The sequence below is a fragment of the Syngnathus leptorhynchus genome, chromosome 21 (assembly GCF_054491065.1).
Source record: "Syngnathus leptorhynchus isolate UIUO chromosome 21, UIUO_Slep, whole genome shotgun sequence".
Lineage (NCBI taxonomy): Eukaryota > Metazoa > Chordata > Actinopteri > Syngnathiformes > Syngnathidae > Syngnathus > Syngnathus leptorhynchus.
Window position 1 is genome coordinate 6,976,725 of NC_141215.1, and position 18,329 is coordinate 6,995,053.

The following is an 18,329-nucleotide window of genomic DNA, read 5'->3' on the forward strand; positions in this document are numbered from 1 at the left end:
GCACAGCGTCAACTTTCACGCGCGCGGCACCAGAAACCGGCAAACACACGCGCACCAGAAGACGCACGCTCTCGCCAGCAAGCACGTACGCATGCACGCAGCGCGTGAGTGAGTGAGAGAGATAGAGATAGAGAGAGATAGAGAGAGAGAGAGAGAGAGAGGAGACGTTGTCGGTTCGGCGGCGGCGCCGCTGGTTCCCTACCTCCTTCTTGGTCCGCTTGCAGACAAGCCGGGATGTTCTTTTTCCATCCGGGCATGATGCACCTCAGGGTGGATAGGGAGTCCAGGGCGGCCCGCTAGCAGACACACAGCTCCAGCAGCGGCAACAGCATGTTAGCTTTAGTTAGCTTTAGCTTCATGGAGGAGATCCACCTCCGCGTCCACTTCCTCTTCTCCGTCGCCCCTTCTTCGGCACGCGAGACCCCCCACCCCTTGCTCTCTCTCTCCCTCCCTCTCTCTCTCTCTCTCTCTCTCTCTCTCTCTCTCTCTCTCTCGCTCCCCCTCTCTCTCTCTCTCTTTGTAAATGCCGCTCGACCCCCACCCCCTCTTAAATGGAGTCGCTCAGGGTGGTCTCGGGGTGAGGGGAGTGCTGACTGACGTAAGGCGATGACGTCACGAAGTCGCCCGGCAGGCAGGAAAAATGACAATAGTTTGCGCATGCGCATTGAAGCCTGGGCACCTGTATACAATTTAGGTCATATGTATGATAGTTGTTTTGCCTCTCCAGAAGAGGCAATTAAAACCAAATTCATATTTTCAATGCTGACCTCATTCATTTATAGGTGATTATGTCATGTTCTGTAACTTTGGATAGTATTATACCACTAAAGTTAGGGACTTTGGGACTCTGTTCAACTTAAATCACTGTAGATGATAATAGTTCATTCATGATGTTTGCTCATCTTTCAGTTGAAGGTGTGTGCGTGTGTGTGTGCGTGTATATAGTTTGACACACACACACACATCTTTGTCTTGACTCGCCTCTGAGGAATTCCCTTCCTTTCATGAGTTGGCGTCAAATTCAACATAAGTTTCGGTTCATCTGCTTTTTGTGATCAAAGCAATGAACTTTGACCTTTTGCTACACACCTCATCATCTTTCCAGTAGAAATACCCCCAAAATATGAAACCTGTAATTTGTCACGCATGCTTAAAGATGAACATAAAATGTTCTATAATTAGTCCCTAAATCCTTATTGATGGTGAATAATGATGAAGGGATGGAATGACAAATAATGGAGGGATGCTGGGTGGTGGTGAAGAGTCAGTGAAGCGAAAGAATGTCTTCAAGACAGTGTGACCTCAATACGGCCTCATTCAGTCATACATGGTACACATAGACTGAGCGCAACATAAAATCTCTTGCTACCATAATGATTGAATTGGTCTTAATGGCCCTTGCATTTATATTTACAAATATAGGCTGTTTGATTGATTTTCCTTGTGTCCAAATGTCTCCAGGCTCCACAGATGACAGTTGGACTTGAGCTACTCGCTGTCTTCATCATGTGGAGTGTCATGGAACACATAGTCGGTTCATCTTTCATTAACATTCGTGAATCTCAAGACAAGACTCTCCAACAAGTCCTTTCTTTCCAGCGAACGGGAGCGCAACTGAAATTTAAACCATTTGTAACTCAACTGGCGACTTCCAGGGGGCGCAATGGACTTAGACGCTCTTATTAACCAAAGAAGAAGTCAAATGTATGTTCTCGCGAGATAATGACGTACAAATCCCAGAAGTGGCAGAGTCGACCGTATTGACGCTTCGTCTCCACGGGCACATTTAGTTAAAAAACGATTTTTATTTTGAGTTTTAGCAGGCCAAAATGGGGAAAGCCGATTTTTTCTCACCCAAGGCGATAAGCAACCGGATAAAATCCAAAGGTCTCCAAAAACTGAGGTGGTATTGTCAAATGTGTCAAAAACAATGCCGAGATGAGGTGAGTTTTCCCGCCGCCCTTAAACGAAGCTACTACGACCTATTGGCTAAAAGGCTCATTTTTAATATTAGGTATTTTTGTGTGTGTGTGTGCCACCAGAATGGCTTCAAGTGTCACTGCATGTCCGAGTCCCACCAGAGGCAGCTGCTGCTCGCCTCGGAATGCCCAAACAAGTTCATGGACTATTTCTCCAAGTAGGTTTCTTCAGCAGTGCTGTATGTATGTTTTCAGAGAGCAAAGCAAGTGGACCATTGGGCATTTGGGATTCGTGAGCTCAGCGGCAACATTTTTGACTATATAGCTATTCAATGAAATACATTTGCTGTTGTTTTTCTGTGCAGCGAGTTCAAAAATGGCTTTGTGGAGCTGCTGCGGCGACGATTCGGTACGTTTGGCCATCACGCGATCCTACACAATAGCTCAAAAGATTGGATTTTATTTTTAAAAGGCCACATAATCATGATACGTCAAAGTAATTGAGCTACATGGAGTAAAATTGTGCACCTTGTCAAAATGATTGATTGGCATTCCGTTTTGTGTGTGTCCAGGGACAAAGCGCGTTCACAACAACATCATATACAACGAGTACATCAGCGACCGCCAACACATCCACATGAACGCCACGCGCTGGGAAACGCTCACCACCTTCACCAAGTGGCTGGGGCGACAAGGTACGCGAGTCAGTCGCGGAAACGTCTCAGATGGGACAATGGTTGGCAACCGACGGCTTCCGTTCAGGTCTCTGCAAGGTGGACGAGACGCCCAAGGGCTGGTACATCCAGTACATCGACCGCGACCCCGAAACCCTCCGCCGGCAGGAGGAGCTGGCGAGGAGGAAGAAGCACGAGCTGGACGACGAGGAGCGCAGCGCCAAGTTCATCGAGGAGCAGGTCCGCAGAGGCCGCGACGGCAAGGAGGAGGAGGTGGTGAGTCCCGAACACGATCTCCGACCCCGACGCACGTTCGGGGAACTTCTGCGCTCGTCTGGAGTTTTCCCTCATTTCTTTAGGAAGACCCGGGTTACACCGAGCTGAAGCGAGACAATGAAGAGGAAAAAAGTGCGTTTCCCCATACGTGCCGAATATACCTTGACGTTGTTCTGATGGCACGTGGCCGGCTTTCCTTCTCTTGCAGTCACGTTCAACCTGGGCGCCGGCACATCGCTAGCTGGTCCTTCCACATCGAGGTACCGAGGCTACAAACGTATTTGCATTTGAAGACACTTTCTTCTCCGTTTAAAATGGTCGTCAGCCATCGTTTTCTTTCTTTTTCCGTAGTTCCCTCCTGGCCCCGAGTGCCCTAGCCAAGACGTCATCGGCAAAGAGGAAAGAGCCGTCCTCTGCTTCCGACTCGCGGGACAAGAAACGAAAGTCCGCCCTGGAGCAGATCATCGAGGTAGGGTCCGGCGCGACGCGGAACGCCTGCAGCCCGGCTGACGTCGCCAACTTGTTTCTCAGATGGAGGAGAGAAAGAAGCAGCAGCAGCAGCCGCCGCCCATCAAGAGCGACCATTGGCTGCGGCCCAACATTGTGGTCAAGGTGGTCACCAAGAGGCTCGGGGACAAGTACCACAAGAAGAAGGCCGTCATCATGGTAAACGCGCACACGCGCGAGCGTCTCGGCACGCGCCTCCTGACCACTCGGCGCCCCGCAGGAGGTGCGAGAGAAATTCACGGCGGTGGTGAAGATGATCGACTCTGGGGACAAACTCAAACTGGACCAGAACCACGTGGAGACGGTGATACCCGCACCAGGTAGGCGATGACCTTTGGCTGCTACAAGCGAGAATTGTGTAGGAAACCTAAGCGGCGTCCCCGCAGGAAAGCGCGTGATGATTGTCAACGGAAGGTTCCGTGACACGGAGGCCGTGTTGGAGGGCATCGACGAGAAGAACTTCTGCGCTTCGCTAACGCTCGATTCCGTAAGTGGATTTACATGGCATACAAGAAAATGCAAAGTCTTGGCTTTGTGAATATTTTCACACACGACTCAGCATAAGCGTAGAGGACAAGCGAGTCTTTATTACGAGAAGAAAAATTATTTCTCACTTTCACAGCGCAATGTAGCCAAAAAGTGATATGTTGCCCACAAAGTTGATTATTTTTTTTTTTTTTTTGGCGTCATTGCTACGGCAACCCAGAAAGTAAAACCATGTCTTGTCGTCCTTAGGGTCCACAAAAAGGAACGCGTGTGGACGTCGCCTATGAGGACTTCTCCAAACTGGCTTGAGGAAACTTTTTTTCTACTTCTCTAATCTACTACGTCAGAGTTGCATTATTTCTTCATCTCGGAGACAGCGCCTTTTTTTTTTTCAAACCGGCAGATTGCTTTGATGATACGTTTTCTATCAATTCAATGTGACCCATTCTTATTTCAACTTTGGAATTAATGAACTCGCAAATAAGACATTGGTGGAAAAAAAAACCCCTTTTTTTTTCTCTTTTCTTTTTCTCCTTTTGTTGTCGAGGACTCTCCTATTCCATTGAGAGGAAGCTGTCGAGGTCAGGGACGATGTAGGCGCTGTAGTGGCCGTCGATGAATCCTTTCCCGCTGTTGTGCACGAACCAGCAGTAGACGTCGGAGCCGCGTCGCTTGTCGTGTCTGTAGTCCTTCTGCCAGCCCCTGGCGAGCGCGGCCAGCAGAGGGCGCCACCGTTAGGACCTAAAACCTGTCTTATTGTAAGGGGTGTGTGGGGGGGGGGGGGGGTGACCTACCTGGTGACTTGCAGCTTGTTGCCCTTCACCTCCATGGTGGCCTCCTTCTTTTGGGGGTCGGCGCCGTCGCGGATGTCATAAATGGTCACGTCGGGCTCTTGGGAGAACTGACCTAAGCGTGTAACGAAGGAACAATATTTGTGTACATTGATTTTCATTAGGAAGCTCAGCACCTCTCCAATAAACGCAGTGTTTTGCTTTGCTCGTAATGTCCAGTCTATTTTGATTGCCATCCACTGAAATAATTATGGGAGAAATACTGTGGTACCTTGTAGCCCAGCAATCAATTGGCTTGAAATGTTCCTCATTGAAATGAGTCGAAAGGGCCTTCACTTCAGTTCAAGTGACATCAACTCTAAAGCCCTCCCCCCCCCCCCCCCCCCATTTAACACATCTAGCAAGGTACCACTCTATCTCCAATGCCTCCCTAATCTTGTCTTATTTCCTTTTGATGCAGCTAGCACGGCCCAATTTCATGCCAGCGAGTACCTATGAGGCCGTGGACCAGTGGCGAGTACTGGTTGTCAATGGGGAGGTAGAGACCCAGGAAGTCCACGTTGAAAGGGTGCTTCTTCCACACGCGGTGAAGAAGAACCATCACCTTGATGCTCTGGTTGATGGTGACGGTGACCTGCGCGTCCTTCACGATGGAGATCCTCACCCTGAATGGAAGAACGAGCCATGACGTGAATCAGGCGTCATCCCGCAGGCGGGCCTCATCCGCTTACCCGTTTTGGACGATGTCGGCCGTGGCGCCCCAGGTGAAGCTGTGGTTGTTCTTGCCATCGGTGAAGGCGATGTCGTCGGTGCCGACGGCGACGCCGATGCCGTCCGGCTGGTAGTAGACGGAGATGACCCCGAAGTAGGTTCTCCGCTTTCCGTCGTGCGCCATTTTGTTGCCGATTAACTGTCCGTTGACCACCAGGCCTGCGGGCACGCAAAGTCACGTTTTGCCGTGCGAGCGGTGACGCGACGGCCGGCGTCGTACCCGCGCCTCTGTCGGTCACCAGGTTGAGGATGTGACCGGGCTCGGAGTCGATGTTGAAGCAGACGTCCGTGTTGCTTTGAGGCAGGTGCACGATGAAGTGAGGGTCGTTGTCCACTGGGTGAAGCCAAATGTGTGTGTGAGTGTGCAATGTCTACTACTTGTCAAGGCAAAGTGAGAAATGCTGCCAAAAGGACGACAAAAATGGCCGCAGCTCTACGAGACCGGACGGACAAACAGAACTCCGGAGAAGCAGCCGGTAAGATGCCGATCCAACTCTCAATCGTTTGTGCCGCTTTGGCTGCTTTCCTTTGAAAATACTTAGTGTCACTTCAACATAGTTCCTGTCAAATCTAAAAATAGGAAAGCAGACGAGCAGCAACTCGCGGCATCTTTCACAAAGAGCACAAAAGAGCAAACAGTGAAGGATAGATAGGTTTGTGCAGTACCTAATTGGACCGACTTTAACATGCTCCACTGCGGGCCTTTTTCCACATGGCTGGGCGGGGCCGGCGTGGTCATCTGGACCCAAGGCGGAGGTTGGTAGACGACCTTCACCGGAGGCAAAGTCCTGGAACCTCCTCCCAATCCGCTCCCTGACCACACACGTTTTGTATGAAGCAAGTTGCCGGCGGCGTCAGGCGGGGCGGGGCGGGGCGAGGCCAACACCTGAGCAGCAGCCTTGCTTGGGGTCCTTCGGGGAGTCGGCCAGCAGCCTCTCCTTGCTGTCCTCGCTCTCCACCAGCAGCGCCGTGAGCGGTGTGACAAACTGGTGCTCCATGGCCAGCGCCAGGATGCGCTGGGTGATCTTTCTCTTCTTGGTGGCGCTTGGCGCCAAAGACCTGACAAGTGGAGGACAATGACGGACCGCGCCGTTGGCCATTTTGGTTAGCCCTTCTATTGCGCACACCTCTCGCTTATCAGCTGTTTGATGGTGATGTAAGCCCACAGCTGCCTGGCGAAGCCCGTGAAGGAGTGCTGCTGCTTGGCCAGCTCCATGTCCAGCTTGGAAGTGTCTACCTCCGTTTCCAAGGTGATGTCCAGCAGGGCCTGTCGGACGGGAAGATTGTGTCGGAGAAGCAAAGGTTCCCCCGGCCCCCCCCCCCGATGCGTGCGTGATACTCACACCCGACGCGGTAGTGAAGCTGGTCAAGGTGTCGCCCTCCAAGGGTTGCACCTTGCCGGCCACCACCAGCTCGGAGCCCCCAAAGAATTTGTCAAACTGGTTCTGCGTGACGTCAGACACGGAGTCCTCCGGGAACTGGACGGTGATCTTCCGCAGAAGAGGATTGGATACCTGGCTGTAGAAGTTCTGCAGGGAACGACGCAAAGAGTCAAGACAGGTTCCCGGCTTCGGTGGTTTGGACACGGCGGCCTACCCTGAGCTGCTCGGCTGCGTCTTGGTTAGCGAAGATGCGCTGGGCGACGCCGCGGTTGTCCGTGGCGATGCGCTCCAAGAAATCGTAATCCACGTCAAAGCCGATGCCCAAGGAGAACAAGGAGAAGTCGTCCCTCATCGCCTTTTTCACGTTCTTCTGGATGGTGCTCAGCTTGATCTCGCCTGCGCAAGCGTCCGTCTTGAGCATCCGCCACCTAAACGACGCCGTTTGATTGGCCGCCGCCACGAGACTCACCCACTGTCGGGTCTCCGTCCGACACCAGGATGATCATGGAGACCGATCGAGGATCGATGAGCCCCTGATTAGATGCCCTCACGAGCATCTGCACCGCTTTCATCAGCGCTTCGTTAATGTTGGTGCCTGGGGGCGAAACGTCACTGGTGAGCAACCCAAAATGCTCTGAGCTTCCAAATCCGGACGTGCGTCACGGTACCTCCGACCGGTTTAATGTTCTGGACGTATCTCTTGGCGTCTGCGATTTGTACGGAGGATCCCGGGACCAAGTCTTCGTTCCAGCATCGCACGTTGTGATTGAAGTCGATGATACTGAACTGGTCATCCACCGTGAGGTCGTCCAAGATGGCCTGCATGGCCTCCACCGTCTGCCGAAAAGGGTTGCCGCAAATCGCTCCTACCGGACCACCGCCATTGTAAACGACGACTTACCTGTTTCATTTTCACCCCCCACATGGACCCGCTGACGTCGATGACAAACACAATGTTCTTGGAGAGCGGAGACATGTTGGAAGGCGCGAAGAAGTGGACAAAGTGGCCGTCCGAGACCTAGCCAGACCGACCGGGTCTCCGTCAGTGGCGATTCGACGGCAATGTGCCGAAGGGGTCGCTGGGCTACCTGCAGCTCGCCGGCGTTGCTGTCCCGCTTGACGTCATATTTGACATTCAGGGTGCCGTCGATGGCGCTTTGCGTGCAGTTGGCGCACTTCCTCTGCTGGTTCAAGTTGGGCTTGAAGACCACGTGGGCCTGAGGGAGGGAGGGAGGGAGGGAGGGAGGGAGGGACCTGCTAGCGAGGTTTCCACGGCCAACATTTGATGTGGAGTCAGTCTTACCTTCTCTGGGGTCTGCGTCACTGCGACCAGCTCGGCAAACATGTCCCCAAAGCTGTTTGAGGTTTCCAGAGTGGCGATTCCCTTGGGCTCAAAGATGTAAACGTCCACCTGGAGACGGACAGGGGCCTTGCACTTTGCGGCTGCTGGAGTTGGAAAGGCGTGGCTACCTGCAACTGAGGCACCAGTCTCCCGGGCTGCAGGTGCAGCGAGTGCTCGTAGAATCCCAGCTTCCTCTCCAACATCTCCTGGTAATGCAGCTCAAACTCGATGTTGCTTCCGGCAGGGACGTACACCTCCGTCTTGAAGGTCTCCATCTCCTGGGAGTTTGATCTGTTGTGCGGAAACATTCCGGTCTCCCCTCAAGTCTGCTTTGGTTTGGATCCAAGAGATCTATCTGGCTGGCCCAGTACCTGACGATGCCCGCGGCTTTCCCTTTGGCTCGTGCCTGAGCGTAGAGATTCCTGGCCACCGTCTTCTCCTTCACCGAGCCCGTGAAGACGATGCCGTTGACGTTCCTGAGGCGGGCGCAAAAAGCAACTGGCATGAACTCTGCGTGCGGCCTTCTCGCTCTTCCCGACGCTCTCACATGGTGAAGTTGGTAATGAAGGCTCGTTTGGGGATCTGCACGTTGAAGCCGATGGTTTGGGCTTTGGAGCCCGAGTTGACCACCGAGCTCCGGACGGTGGTGTGGGCGAACCGCGACGTGATCCGACTCTCCACCTTGTAGCTCTTGACGGTGATGTCATCTCCACGGATGGCCTGGCAAAAGTTTGAGAGAAGGACATTCTTGAGCGAGTTGTGAAGGTACGCTAACCCCTTGATCTTGATGGACTTAAACGGAAATTCCTGGAACCATCTGATAGAGAACTAGGTCACTAACCCGTCAGTCACGGGAGTGTACTTCTGACCTTATTGATTTTTGGGAGCTGAGCTCAAACTCTTGTCACAGTGTTGAAAGGTGAAAACAACAAGTGGAGGGCTTATACCTCAAAGTCTTCCTGTTCCTCGCTGGTCAAGATGGCTCTCTAAAACACACAGACAAGTCGTCAGGCGCCATTTTGTTTGTCCTCTCATTTCTGAAACCGATCGTCTCATTTTTTTGCCTTCTGGACGATTCCTCGGGGCAAAAATCGGTTCATCAGTTGATACAGTAACAAGAAGATCTCACCTTGTGTCTGTCACTGTGATTGAGAAGATGTGACTGGTGAGAGGAAGTTGAGCGTTAATGAAAACATGTCGCCAGGCATTAGGAACTCCTCACTCACCTCGTCCTCCCATTCTCCGTCGATGACAAACTCAAAGCAACGGCGCCCTTGGAGGCCCAAGAGCGCGATGAGGAGAAAAAGAAAAATCTCTTTTGGCTTCATGTTCTTAGCGCTCGGCTCAGCTCGGCTCGTCCCGCTAGCCAACAGTGAAAATCCCTTGCAAATGGTTGGGATCCACACGATCGATATTTGCAGGCAGATGGGAAGCAAACTTTGAAGCTTGACCTGCACATTGGGAACGAGTAAACAGTGTTGGACAAGCCCACTCACAGTTTGCTTTGCAAGATGTGCAACACCGATGTCTCGCTCGCCCGCCCGCTAGCTGGTAAGAAATAACTGAATTCAATTGAAAGTTGGTTGAAAAGACAAATGCATTCTCGGGACTGTATCTTTCTGTCATGTCCACAAGGTAGCGCCAGATTCTGCAAAGTGGCCCTGGAGCATCTAAATTCCGACGGTCAGTGAAGGCATCAGTGAACAAGTGCTGCTGCTTGATCTAAGACCCCGTCCTTCCTTTTCTTCCTCCTCCTCCTCCTGCAGTGGGTGGGCGCAGGCTGAAGGATCGAATCTTCTCACTAACTTTGTGACACGAGTAAAGCTGGGAAGATGAAAACCATGCTGCTGCCGCTGCTGCTGACTTGGCTGCTCTTGTGCGCCTCTTGCGCGCTTGGCCAAGTGGACCATTTCCCAGCAGGAGACCATTTGGATGACCACTTTGATGTGAACATGGTAAGTGCTTGCTTAGGTTTATGCTTTTTTATGTGAACCAAATGAACTTTTGTTGATTGTTTCTTCAGGCACCTCACAGAGCTCCACGACAGGTGAAAAACATCCCGGTGAAGGTACGATACGTATTTTCATTGATTTTGTATTATTACCAATAGCGACCCACATATTGGGGAAGTTCTTGAATGCGAGTTGTCGGCTTTGACGTGGTGCAGGAGGCCAGACCTCACGTCCAGGAGCTGTCCGTTAACACCACCGTCATCTCCCGCTACGCCTTCACGGCGGTGCGCTGCGTCATGCTCAACCGGCACGCCGCCGCCGGCGAGGGCGTCTTCCGCTTCCCCGTGCCGGCCGGCGCTTTCGTCTCCAACTTCACCATGTAAGCAGCACGCCCAAGTTTGGGCTTTTTTGAAAGTGAACAAGGACGGACGGACACCTTTTATGGGTCGGGCCGATGACATCGAGATGGATGAATGCCGCTCGTGAAAAAGCCGCCGTCGCCACGGAGACATCAAAGTGTCGACAAAGGCCCGGGGCGCCTCGGCGTGCCGCAAACCTGCGACGAGGGCAGAAAACGGAGTTACGTGCTAATCCTCGAACTTTGACCTCCCAAACCAGGATCATCGCAGGGCGTGTCTACCGAAGTCGGGTCGCGCCGAAGGAGAGGCGGAGGCCCAAGCGGCCAGACGGAAAAGCTCGGGACAAACAGTCAGCTGACCCGAGGTGTGCGGGATCTCCTTCCCGCTCTGCTATTTATTTTCTAATTGTATGTGTTCAAGGACTGCAGACTCCAGCCAAATTGTCCTTTCTTTTTTCCGTCCAAGTCCCGAGGTGTTCCGGATGGGGGCCAGCATTCCGGGCGGCGAGCGGGCCGTCTTCCTGCTCGAGTACGAGGAGCTGCTGCGGCGCCGGCTGGGCCGCTACGAGCACGTGACGGGCCTGCGGCCGCTGCAGCTGGTGAGCCGCCTGCGGGTGGACGTCACCGTGGTGGACCACTTGCCCATCACCGCCCTGGAGGTGCTTCCTCTCCGCCGAAGCGCCGGCCCGGCCAGGGCGCCAGGTTTGTCGCGCTGGCGAAATGGAGCCCCGCAAGGCAACGAATGGCGAGCGCTTCTCCTCTTTGCGCCGCAGCCAAGACGGATCCTCCCGTCACCACGACGGTCCGAAGGGAAAGGAACGCCTGCAAGGTCACCTTCAGCCCCAACATCATTCAGCAGGCCAAGATCACCACCGACGGCATCCTGGGGGATTTTGTCGTCCGCTACGACGTCCAGAGGGACACGGCGGTCGGAGACGTGCGGGTAAGACCTCTTTCGTCTCCTCCTTGGCTCCGCTTGCCAACTCTAAGGGCTCTGTGACTCATTGGCAGGTTCAAAAGGGCCACTTTGTCCACTACTTTGCGCCCAAAGACTTGCCGGCCGTGCCCAAGAACGTGGTGTTTGTCGTCGACACCAGCGCCTCCATGCTGGGTGCCAAGATCAAACAGGTGACATGCGAACGAGGTCTTTCAGCGAACACGTGTTACACGGAACTCGTTCAAACCAGTTCTCAAAAATATTTTTCTGCAATTCGAATTTGAAGAAAGTCATGTATTTACATACAGCCGGTGGGCGGGCGGGGGGGGGGGGAGTGAACAACAGTGGAACAAGGCCGACTTGTGAGGCAGGCGGGAAGGTCAGCTTCCATCGAGTCATGGAAGGTTTGACACAAGGCTAGGCTCCGCTGCCGTGATCCCCGCCCCGACCTTCGGCGGACGAACAACGAGCGGGGTTTGATGAGCTCGCACAATGGCCGCCTTCACGGCGGGTCAAGTGTCTGTTTCTGACCGGGAGTGGATACATCCCATCATGATTGCAATGCGCCTACACACACGCAAACATAATGTTCCCACAAAACGCCATCAATTAGCGGGATTCCTTTCTTTGTTTTCGCCGGCCAGACCAAAGACGCCTTGCTGGCCATCCTGCGCGACCTGCGAGCCGTCGATCGCTTCAATTTTGTCAGCTTCTCCAACAAGATCAAAGTGTGGCGAGCGAGCGGCCCGGTGCCCGTCACGCCGCTCAACATCCGAGACGCCAAGAAGTTCATCTACGGGCTGATGCCGAGCGGAGGCAGCAACACGGACGGCGCCATCCAGAGCGCCTCGGCTCTTTTTCGCGACCGACTCGACGGCGTCTCGCTCATCATCTTCCTGACGGACGGACGGCCTACGGCTGGCGAGTCGCAGTCGGCGGCCATCCTGAAAAACACCCGCTCGGCCGCCGCGCCGGGCAAGTTCTGCGTCTTGACCGTCGGCATCGGCGCCGACGCGGACTACAAGCTGCTGGAGCGCATGGCCCTGGAGAACTGCGGCGCCACGAGGCGCATCCGCCAGGGAGACGACGCCAGCGCCATGCTCAGAAGGTAACTCGTGCAAAATGTTTTTGGGGAATGTTTATTCGACGGCTTTTCACAACGCAATTGAATGTAGCATTCTCGAAGCTCCTCGGGCGCTCAGTTTCGTTAATCCTCGTCCGTCATTTATCGCGCTCCGTCCGGACAAAGAGCAGAGACGCGTCGGCGCTGACAGCCGCGCCGATGAAGCCTCGGAGCCGTTCCCCTCGGCTCTCGTTTGCACAGCGGCGCGAGGAATGCGCCCGTGTTGTGTAAGCGCCGTCTGAGCGGGCTTGCAGATAATAGGCCTCGCGCGTCCTGAGCAAACACGGCTTTGGGCGTCACGCCGGCGTGACAGGGGCACGATGGAGGTCGCCTCAAGAGCCCATTTGAGAGGCGGAAGGAAACGCCGATGCGCCGGCTTATAGTTCAAATATTTGAACACAAACAGTTAAGCTAACAAGACCGACGACACGCGTCTGTCCAGCTTCTACGAGGAGATGGCCACTCCGCTGCTGTCCCACGTCAGGATGGACTACGTGTCCGCACACAACGTCACCCGCCACCTCTTCGCCAACTACTTCAACGGCTCCGAGTTGGTCGTCGCCGGCAAGTCGGGCGCCGCCGAGGCGCTCCGCGTTCGGGTCACGGCCGACAACGACGACAAGAACCTGGTCCTGGAGGCGGACGTGGCGCTGCGGCGGCGGGAGTCGAAGGCCGACGAACTGGTGAAGGCGGCGGCCCGGCGCTTCCCCGAATCGGGGGAAGCTTTGAAGCGGCTGGCGGCGGACTTGGCGGAGCGCGTGTGGGCCTTCCTGACGCTCAAGGAGGAGCTTCGTTCGCGTCTGCTCAGCCCAACCGGTCGGGAGAGGGAAGAACACGTCCGGCGGGCCACCGACCTCTCCCTGGCGTACCGCTTCCTCACCCCTCTCACCAACATGCTGGTGGACGAGGTCTCGGACGACGACGACGAAGAAGAAGAAGAAGAAGGAGGAGGAGGAGGAGGAGGAACGTTACGCGAGGAAGTCCGCAGGCAGAGTTTAACTCTCGGCAACAACGGGAGAGGTAAGACCGCACCAAATGAATGAGGTGTCCTGTTGCCATGTTTTGACGTGGAAGGCGATGCTCTCCCTCCCTCCCTCCCTCCCTCCCTCCCTCCCTCGCAGGTCAAGTGGACAGGAGACCCGCCGAGAAGTCCCTCACCATCTCCAAAACGTCAGGTGACGCCACGTCGGCTTTGCGTGCGCGCGCGGCCTATCATTTGCACGGCTAATAAATAGAAGGGAAGCGGCGGCCGGCTCTGTCATTACGCTCGCTCTGTCATCACACGCCTCTTCATCACGAAAGCGCCTCCTAGCCAGCCGGCCAGCCGACAAGCTCTCATCTCGGGTCCAAATGTCTGAAAGGTTCCCCCGTTTGTCCCCAGCCGACGGCGATCCTCACTTTGTGGTGGACTTCCCTCTCAGCAAGACGGCCGTCTGCTTCAACATCAACGGCGAGCCCGGCCACGTCCTCCGCCTGCTTTCCGATCACAAATTCTCCGGTAGGTAGGGAAAGAAGGCCGGCCGCCTGCTATTTGCGCCCTCGAAACGTTGGCCCGTGCCTTTGTCCAGGCGTGACGGTGAACGGCAAACTCATCGGCACGCCGCCGCCGGCGGGCAGCCGTAAGCGTCGGCGCACGTATTTTAGCAGCATCGCGGTGGTGGTGGACCGCCCCCGCCGCGCCTACGTGGAGGTGACGCCCACCAAGGTCATCCTGGACGGCGCCGACCGCCTGGTGCTGCCGTGCCACTCCAGCGCCTCGGTGGAGAGCGGCGCGCTGTCGCTGGCCATCGTCGGCGGCCGCAACGTGACGCTGATGATCGGCGCCCGCGTGGCCTTGGTGGTCCTGCTGCACCTCTACAAGAACCCGGCGCCCTACCAGAGAGACCACCTGGGCTTCTACATCCAAGACAGCGAGGGGCTCTCGCCCGCCTGCCACGGCCTGCTGGGTAAGCAACCGTCTTAGGAGGTGCGGCGCTTTTGAGTCTTCAACCTCCTCCCTCGCAGGCCAGTTTCTGCACCGGGAGGTGAGCGTCGTGGAAGGAGAGCCCGGGGAGCGTCCCTCGTCGGCGCTCCTGAAGGTGAGGGGCCGCTCGGTGCCGGTGGTCCGCAAGAGCCGGCGCATCTACGGCGGCGCGCACAGCGTGGACTGCTGGTTCGCCGGCAACAACGGCGCCAAAGTGCTGGACGGGCGCTACGACGACTACGTGGCCTCGCACATGTTCGACACGGGCGACGGGTGGCACGGGAGCAACGTGTGAGAGAAGCCCCCCCGCTTGGTTCAGGTACTCTTTAGCGTCAAGGACCCTGGTGTCCTCTCTTTTTCTACTGGACATTTTTATACGGTCAGTACTAGTTCTCAACAAGCTAGCCGTCTTCCTGCCTCAGTCAACTTTTATTTTGGGCCACACATTACATTCTGTAAGGAGCACCTTGTGACCACTAGCAGACATCAAAAAATAAAAAAAAAAGCTCAAATAGCAAATACAACACCTTTGGTCCAATGAGAACAAGAGTTTGCAAGGTTTAAAAAGACTGGAATATAAAAAACAAGTCGTACACATGATGCGAATAAATACACGATAGAATGAATCTTCATCATTAGGAAATAAAGAATTGAAAAAGTCAAAGCAACTGCTTAGTGGCAATCATAATAATGCACAAAGCTAACATTCATGTTTCAACTCCTCAATATTGACATATTTTGTGGCATTTATGGAAGGAAGCCTGTTTTTGCCAGTCAAAAATGGCATAGGTAAAAAAATATATAAAAAAAAAATGTTTTACACATAAAATGTTTGATGTTGTTTCTGTCAATAACCAAAACAAATGATGACATGATTTCTTGCCTCTAATTAAAAACAAAACCGAGAGAAATAAAAAAAAAAAGAAACTTGTGGTCTTCCTTGGAAGTTGGTCGGAAGTAGCCGGAGGGCAGCACGTGCCGGAAAAATGCTGCCATCTTCCATCAAAAGGTAGATGAGAAGCAACTCTCAAAAAGTCCCCGGCACCAACATTGATTCACGATGTCCCATTTTCAAGTAGAGCGCCCTCTGGAGCATGGTCTTTATTCTGCTGTAGCCACCTTGTCTGAACTTGATGCGCGCGAGTGTGTGGAGGCGCTTTGCGTGTGCAGCTTCAGGTGGAGGCGGCGTCACACCGCCACCCAGTCGGGCCTGGCTTGCGCTCCCGAAAACTGCACGGGAGGCAGAGCGCCGTCGTCCGCCTCCTCTTCGCTCTCGTCCGTCTCCGCCGTCAGAAGAAGCTACAAAAACACTTCAGTAGGTGAGAAACTAAGAAAAAGCAAAACATCTCAAATGTCAGTCGCATTCACCCGTGACTCCTCGTCGCCGGGCCAAGGCTTCTTGGGCGTGACGTGGCACGAGTCGTCCGGGCTCTTCACGCTCTTCAACTTCCTCATGGTCAGGCTGTCCACCACCCAGAACATGATGGACTGCGACAAAATGGCCGTCAGCAAAGAAGCGGCGTCAGCAAAGAAGAAGACTTACGTTGACAATGAAGGGCACGATGAGCATGACCAGCAGCAGCTCCACTTGAGGGTTTGTGATGTAGCCCAGTAGAACCGCCTGCAGCTGGAAAGCGCAACGCCGTCATTTCACAACAACGGCGCACTTTTCTTTCAGTTTATTGGGGACGCGCCCGTACTTTGGACCATCCCGGCACCAGCAGCACCAGGCTGATGACGCCTTTTTCCAGAACCATGATGAGCAGGTACGTGCCGCACTGGCCCAACCACGCCGCCGCCTGCGGGGGGTCGCCTGCCACACAAAAGCACCGGAATGGAGCTCTGCTTTCAATCAATTATTTGAAAGGCCTGCCCTTTGTCAACAGTGACCTCCAGTGGCTAAAACCGGAACTGCACCCCTGCGCGTCAACTCACCGTACTCGCCGAAGGTGAGCAGCGTCCACTGCTTATGCTCCACCAACTTGGACACCAACTTGACGGCCAGCCAGATGACCAGCATGCCCACGGTGGCATCCAGCAGGAAGTTCATCAGGTACCTGGTAAAACAGCAACGACACGCGTCCATTGGATAAAAGGGTTGCTGTACGTAGATGGAAAAAAACAAAACAAATGAGAGAGTGCAACTGACAGTGAGCAAGGGTCTTCTTTGGTGAGCGTGGACAGGAAAACGTTGGCAAAGTGGATGAACAGGGCGCCGATGGCCTGCTTGGATGTGTCAAAAAACCTGGAACGCATTTCAGGTGGAAATGGTGAGACCGTTTTCACAAGAGAGTTTTTTAATACTCAAACGCAAAACAAATGAACATTTCTGACCAGATCCTCCACGGTCGGCGGATCTCTGCGGGCTCCCGGAACCTTTTCACTGCAAAACAGGTTAGTGTGTTGACAAGACAGTTTAGCCTCAAGCTGCACAGGAGCTAACATGCATTCTTTATCTTCTGCAAAGCACCACTAATATCACTGCGGAGTTTTGAGTGTCTCCACAGTACAATTGCCTCGAGGCGCTAATAAGTAACCGAGTGGAGGCTCATGAGGCGGCCCACGTCACAAGTTATTTATCTGCCAGTCAGCCGTTATTCCTTCCTGTTAAATACACCGTCGCCTTGAGGAAGACAATTGAACAGGACTTTGACATCTGCAGCCTTCAGGGAGAGAGGATTAAAAAAAAAAGGAACAGGAGGTCAAATCACCCATCGCAAAAGAAAAGTGAAAAGTTGAAGAGTTCGGTTGGCAATGCGCAAGTTAAGTTCGAAGTCGCGGATTTGCTGCGAGGTCTGAGGAACGTAAACAAGACGCCACGTGTGCAAGTCATTTCGCCTAGTTTCCTGCTCATTCGTGTTTCTTTTTGGGACGGGATGATTGTATTTCAAAATGCATTTGTTGCCTGCCACTCAGTCAGTCAGTCAGTCACTCACACATGAGCGTGCTGAAGGCGACGATGGCCAGGAGTCCCTGGATGAGGACCCCGAAGCGGTCAGTCAGAGCGCCGTTGTCGCATCCGTGCGGGTTGGCCTTGTTGATGTCGCTCATGTTGGTCACCTCCAACTCTCCGGCATCGGACAACCTCCTCGCCAGCAAAGAACCGCTGTGGCCGTACATGTCCATGGATGCTGGCGACCAATTCGGCCGCGCCGAGCTGCGCCGAGCTGACAGACAAAAGCGCAGCTCGCTGCCAAATCCTTGATGTCTTTTTTTTTTTTTTTTAAGTCCCCGCGATGTTGCCTTGCACTGATTAACGCGAGTTTGGGTTTGAAATTCAACCGTCAGGGTTGCTGATTAGACAACAAAAGCAAACATACAAGTCGATTTTCTCGCCTTTCATACATGTTTCTGCAGACGAAAAACAAGTGTCAAGTCATCACTGCTTGCAAAGGGTAGCTTCCGGTTAGCCTGTCAAAATAATAGTATTTCGCGACAGCCCTTCAGCAACTACTGAGAATTCATATTTTTTCCGAGTAAAGCCACCTGCAACCTCATTTAATGTGTATTTTTTCTTATATATTTCTTCCGTCTTGTAACAGGGCACATGCTTTTTACTTTTTGCTATACATCCGGTTGTGGTCCGACATGTCTACCTATGTCGATTTATTTTGAATTATTTTGTTTATATTTTCTAAATTGATTTGTACATGAATTTAATTTGGAATGTCTGGTTCAAGCCAAAACATTTCAATGATTACTTCACTTAAGTTTTATCCTGGAAGAAGCAGTTTAAGATTTAACAAGTAAACAAAGCGCCTCATTTGGGTGTAAAGCAGGCAAGCAAGCAGGCAGGCAGGCAGGCAGGCACATTAATCCGCTGTTAGCCGCACGGGAAAGCCTCTTCG

At 53.6% G+C, this 18,329-nt stretch overlaps 4 protein-coding genes across 5 annotated transcripts; 2 read left to right on the plus strand and 2 right to left on the minus strand.

The window, feature by feature from the left end:
* Nucleotides 1-1,527: 1,527 nt before the first annotated feature.
* On the plus strand, nt 1,528-4,854 carry kin (Kin17 DNA and RNA binding protein). The gene is made up of 12 exons (XM_085901726.1): nt 1,528-1,943; nt 2,043-2,137; nt 2,285-2,328; nt 2,492-2,614; nt 2,682-2,869; nt 2,953-3,001; nt 3,078-3,129; nt 3,221-3,338; nt 3,401-3,535; nt 3,597-3,696; nt 3,763-3,863; nt 4,112-4,854. Exons 1-12 carry the CDS (start codon nt 1,830-1,832, stop codon nt 4,169-4,171), a joined length of 1,179 nt encoding a protein of 392 aa, XP_085757852.1. The 5' UTR covers nt 1,528-1,829; the 3' UTR covers nt 4,172-4,854.
* Nucleotides 3,944-9,547, minus strand: itih2 (inter-alpha-trypsin inhibitor heavy chain 2). Its single transcript, XM_085901706.1, has 21 exons — nt 9,375-9,547; nt 9,278-9,310; nt 9,096-9,134; nt 8,696-8,868; nt 8,520-8,624; nt 8,277-8,439; nt 8,110-8,217; nt 7,895-8,023; nt 7,708-7,824; nt 7,475-7,643; nt 7,276-7,401; nt 7,021-7,202; nt 6,768-6,953; nt 6,552-6,691; nt 6,311-6,483; nt 6,091-6,237; nt 5,645-5,758; nt 5,385-5,583; nt 5,146-5,318; nt 4,657-4,768; nt 3,944-4,564 (listed from the first exon to the last, which is right to left on the minus strand). Exons 1-21 carry the CDS (start codon nt 9,474-9,476, stop codon nt 4,417-4,419), a joined length of 2,838 nt encoding a protein of 945 aa, XP_085757832.1. The 5' UTR covers nt 9,477-9,547; the 3' UTR covers nt 3,944-4,416.
* Nucleotides 8,056-15,840, plus strand: itih5 (inter-alpha-trypsin inhibitor heavy chain 5). Of its 2 annotated transcripts, XM_085901707.1 has the most exons (15): nt 8,056-9,699; nt 9,784-9,831; nt 9,915-10,103; nt 10,172-10,216; nt 10,316-10,479; nt 10,719-10,823; nt 10,925-11,160; nt 11,232-11,401; nt 11,470-11,586; nt 12,040-12,503; nt 12,961-13,538; nt 13,640-13,693; nt 13,900-14,016; nt 14,087-14,464; nt 14,523-15,840. In XM_085901707.1, the coding sequence occupies exons 3-15, from the start codon at nt 9,981-9,983 to the stop codon at nt 14,774-14,776; spliced, it is 2,805 nt and encodes a 934-aa protein (XP_085757833.1). In that variant the 5' UTR covers nt 8,056-9,699; nt 9,784-9,831; nt 9,915-9,980; the 3' UTR covers nt 14,777-15,840. The 2 variants fall into 2 exon arrangements, with proteins under 2 accessions (XP_085757833.1, XP_085757834.1); XM_085901708.1 differs by lacking the exon at nt 8,056-9,699 and having other exon boundaries at nt 9,738-10,103.
* On the minus strand, nt 14,892-18,013 carry tmem110l (transmembrane protein 110, like). Its single transcript, XM_085901722.1, has 8 exons — nt 17,418-18,013; nt 16,816-16,864; nt 16,631-16,726; nt 16,417-16,538; nt 16,182-16,294; nt 16,025-16,108; nt 15,850-15,969; nt 14,892-15,780 (listed from the first exon to the last, which is right to left on the minus strand). The coding sequence occupies exons 1-8, from the start codon at nt 17,605-17,607 to the stop codon at nt 15,670-15,672; spliced, it is 885 nt and encodes a 294-aa protein (XP_085757848.1). The 5' UTR covers nt 17,608-18,013; the 3' UTR covers nt 14,892-15,669.
* Between the last annotated feature and the right edge of the window lie 316 nt (nt 18,014-18,329).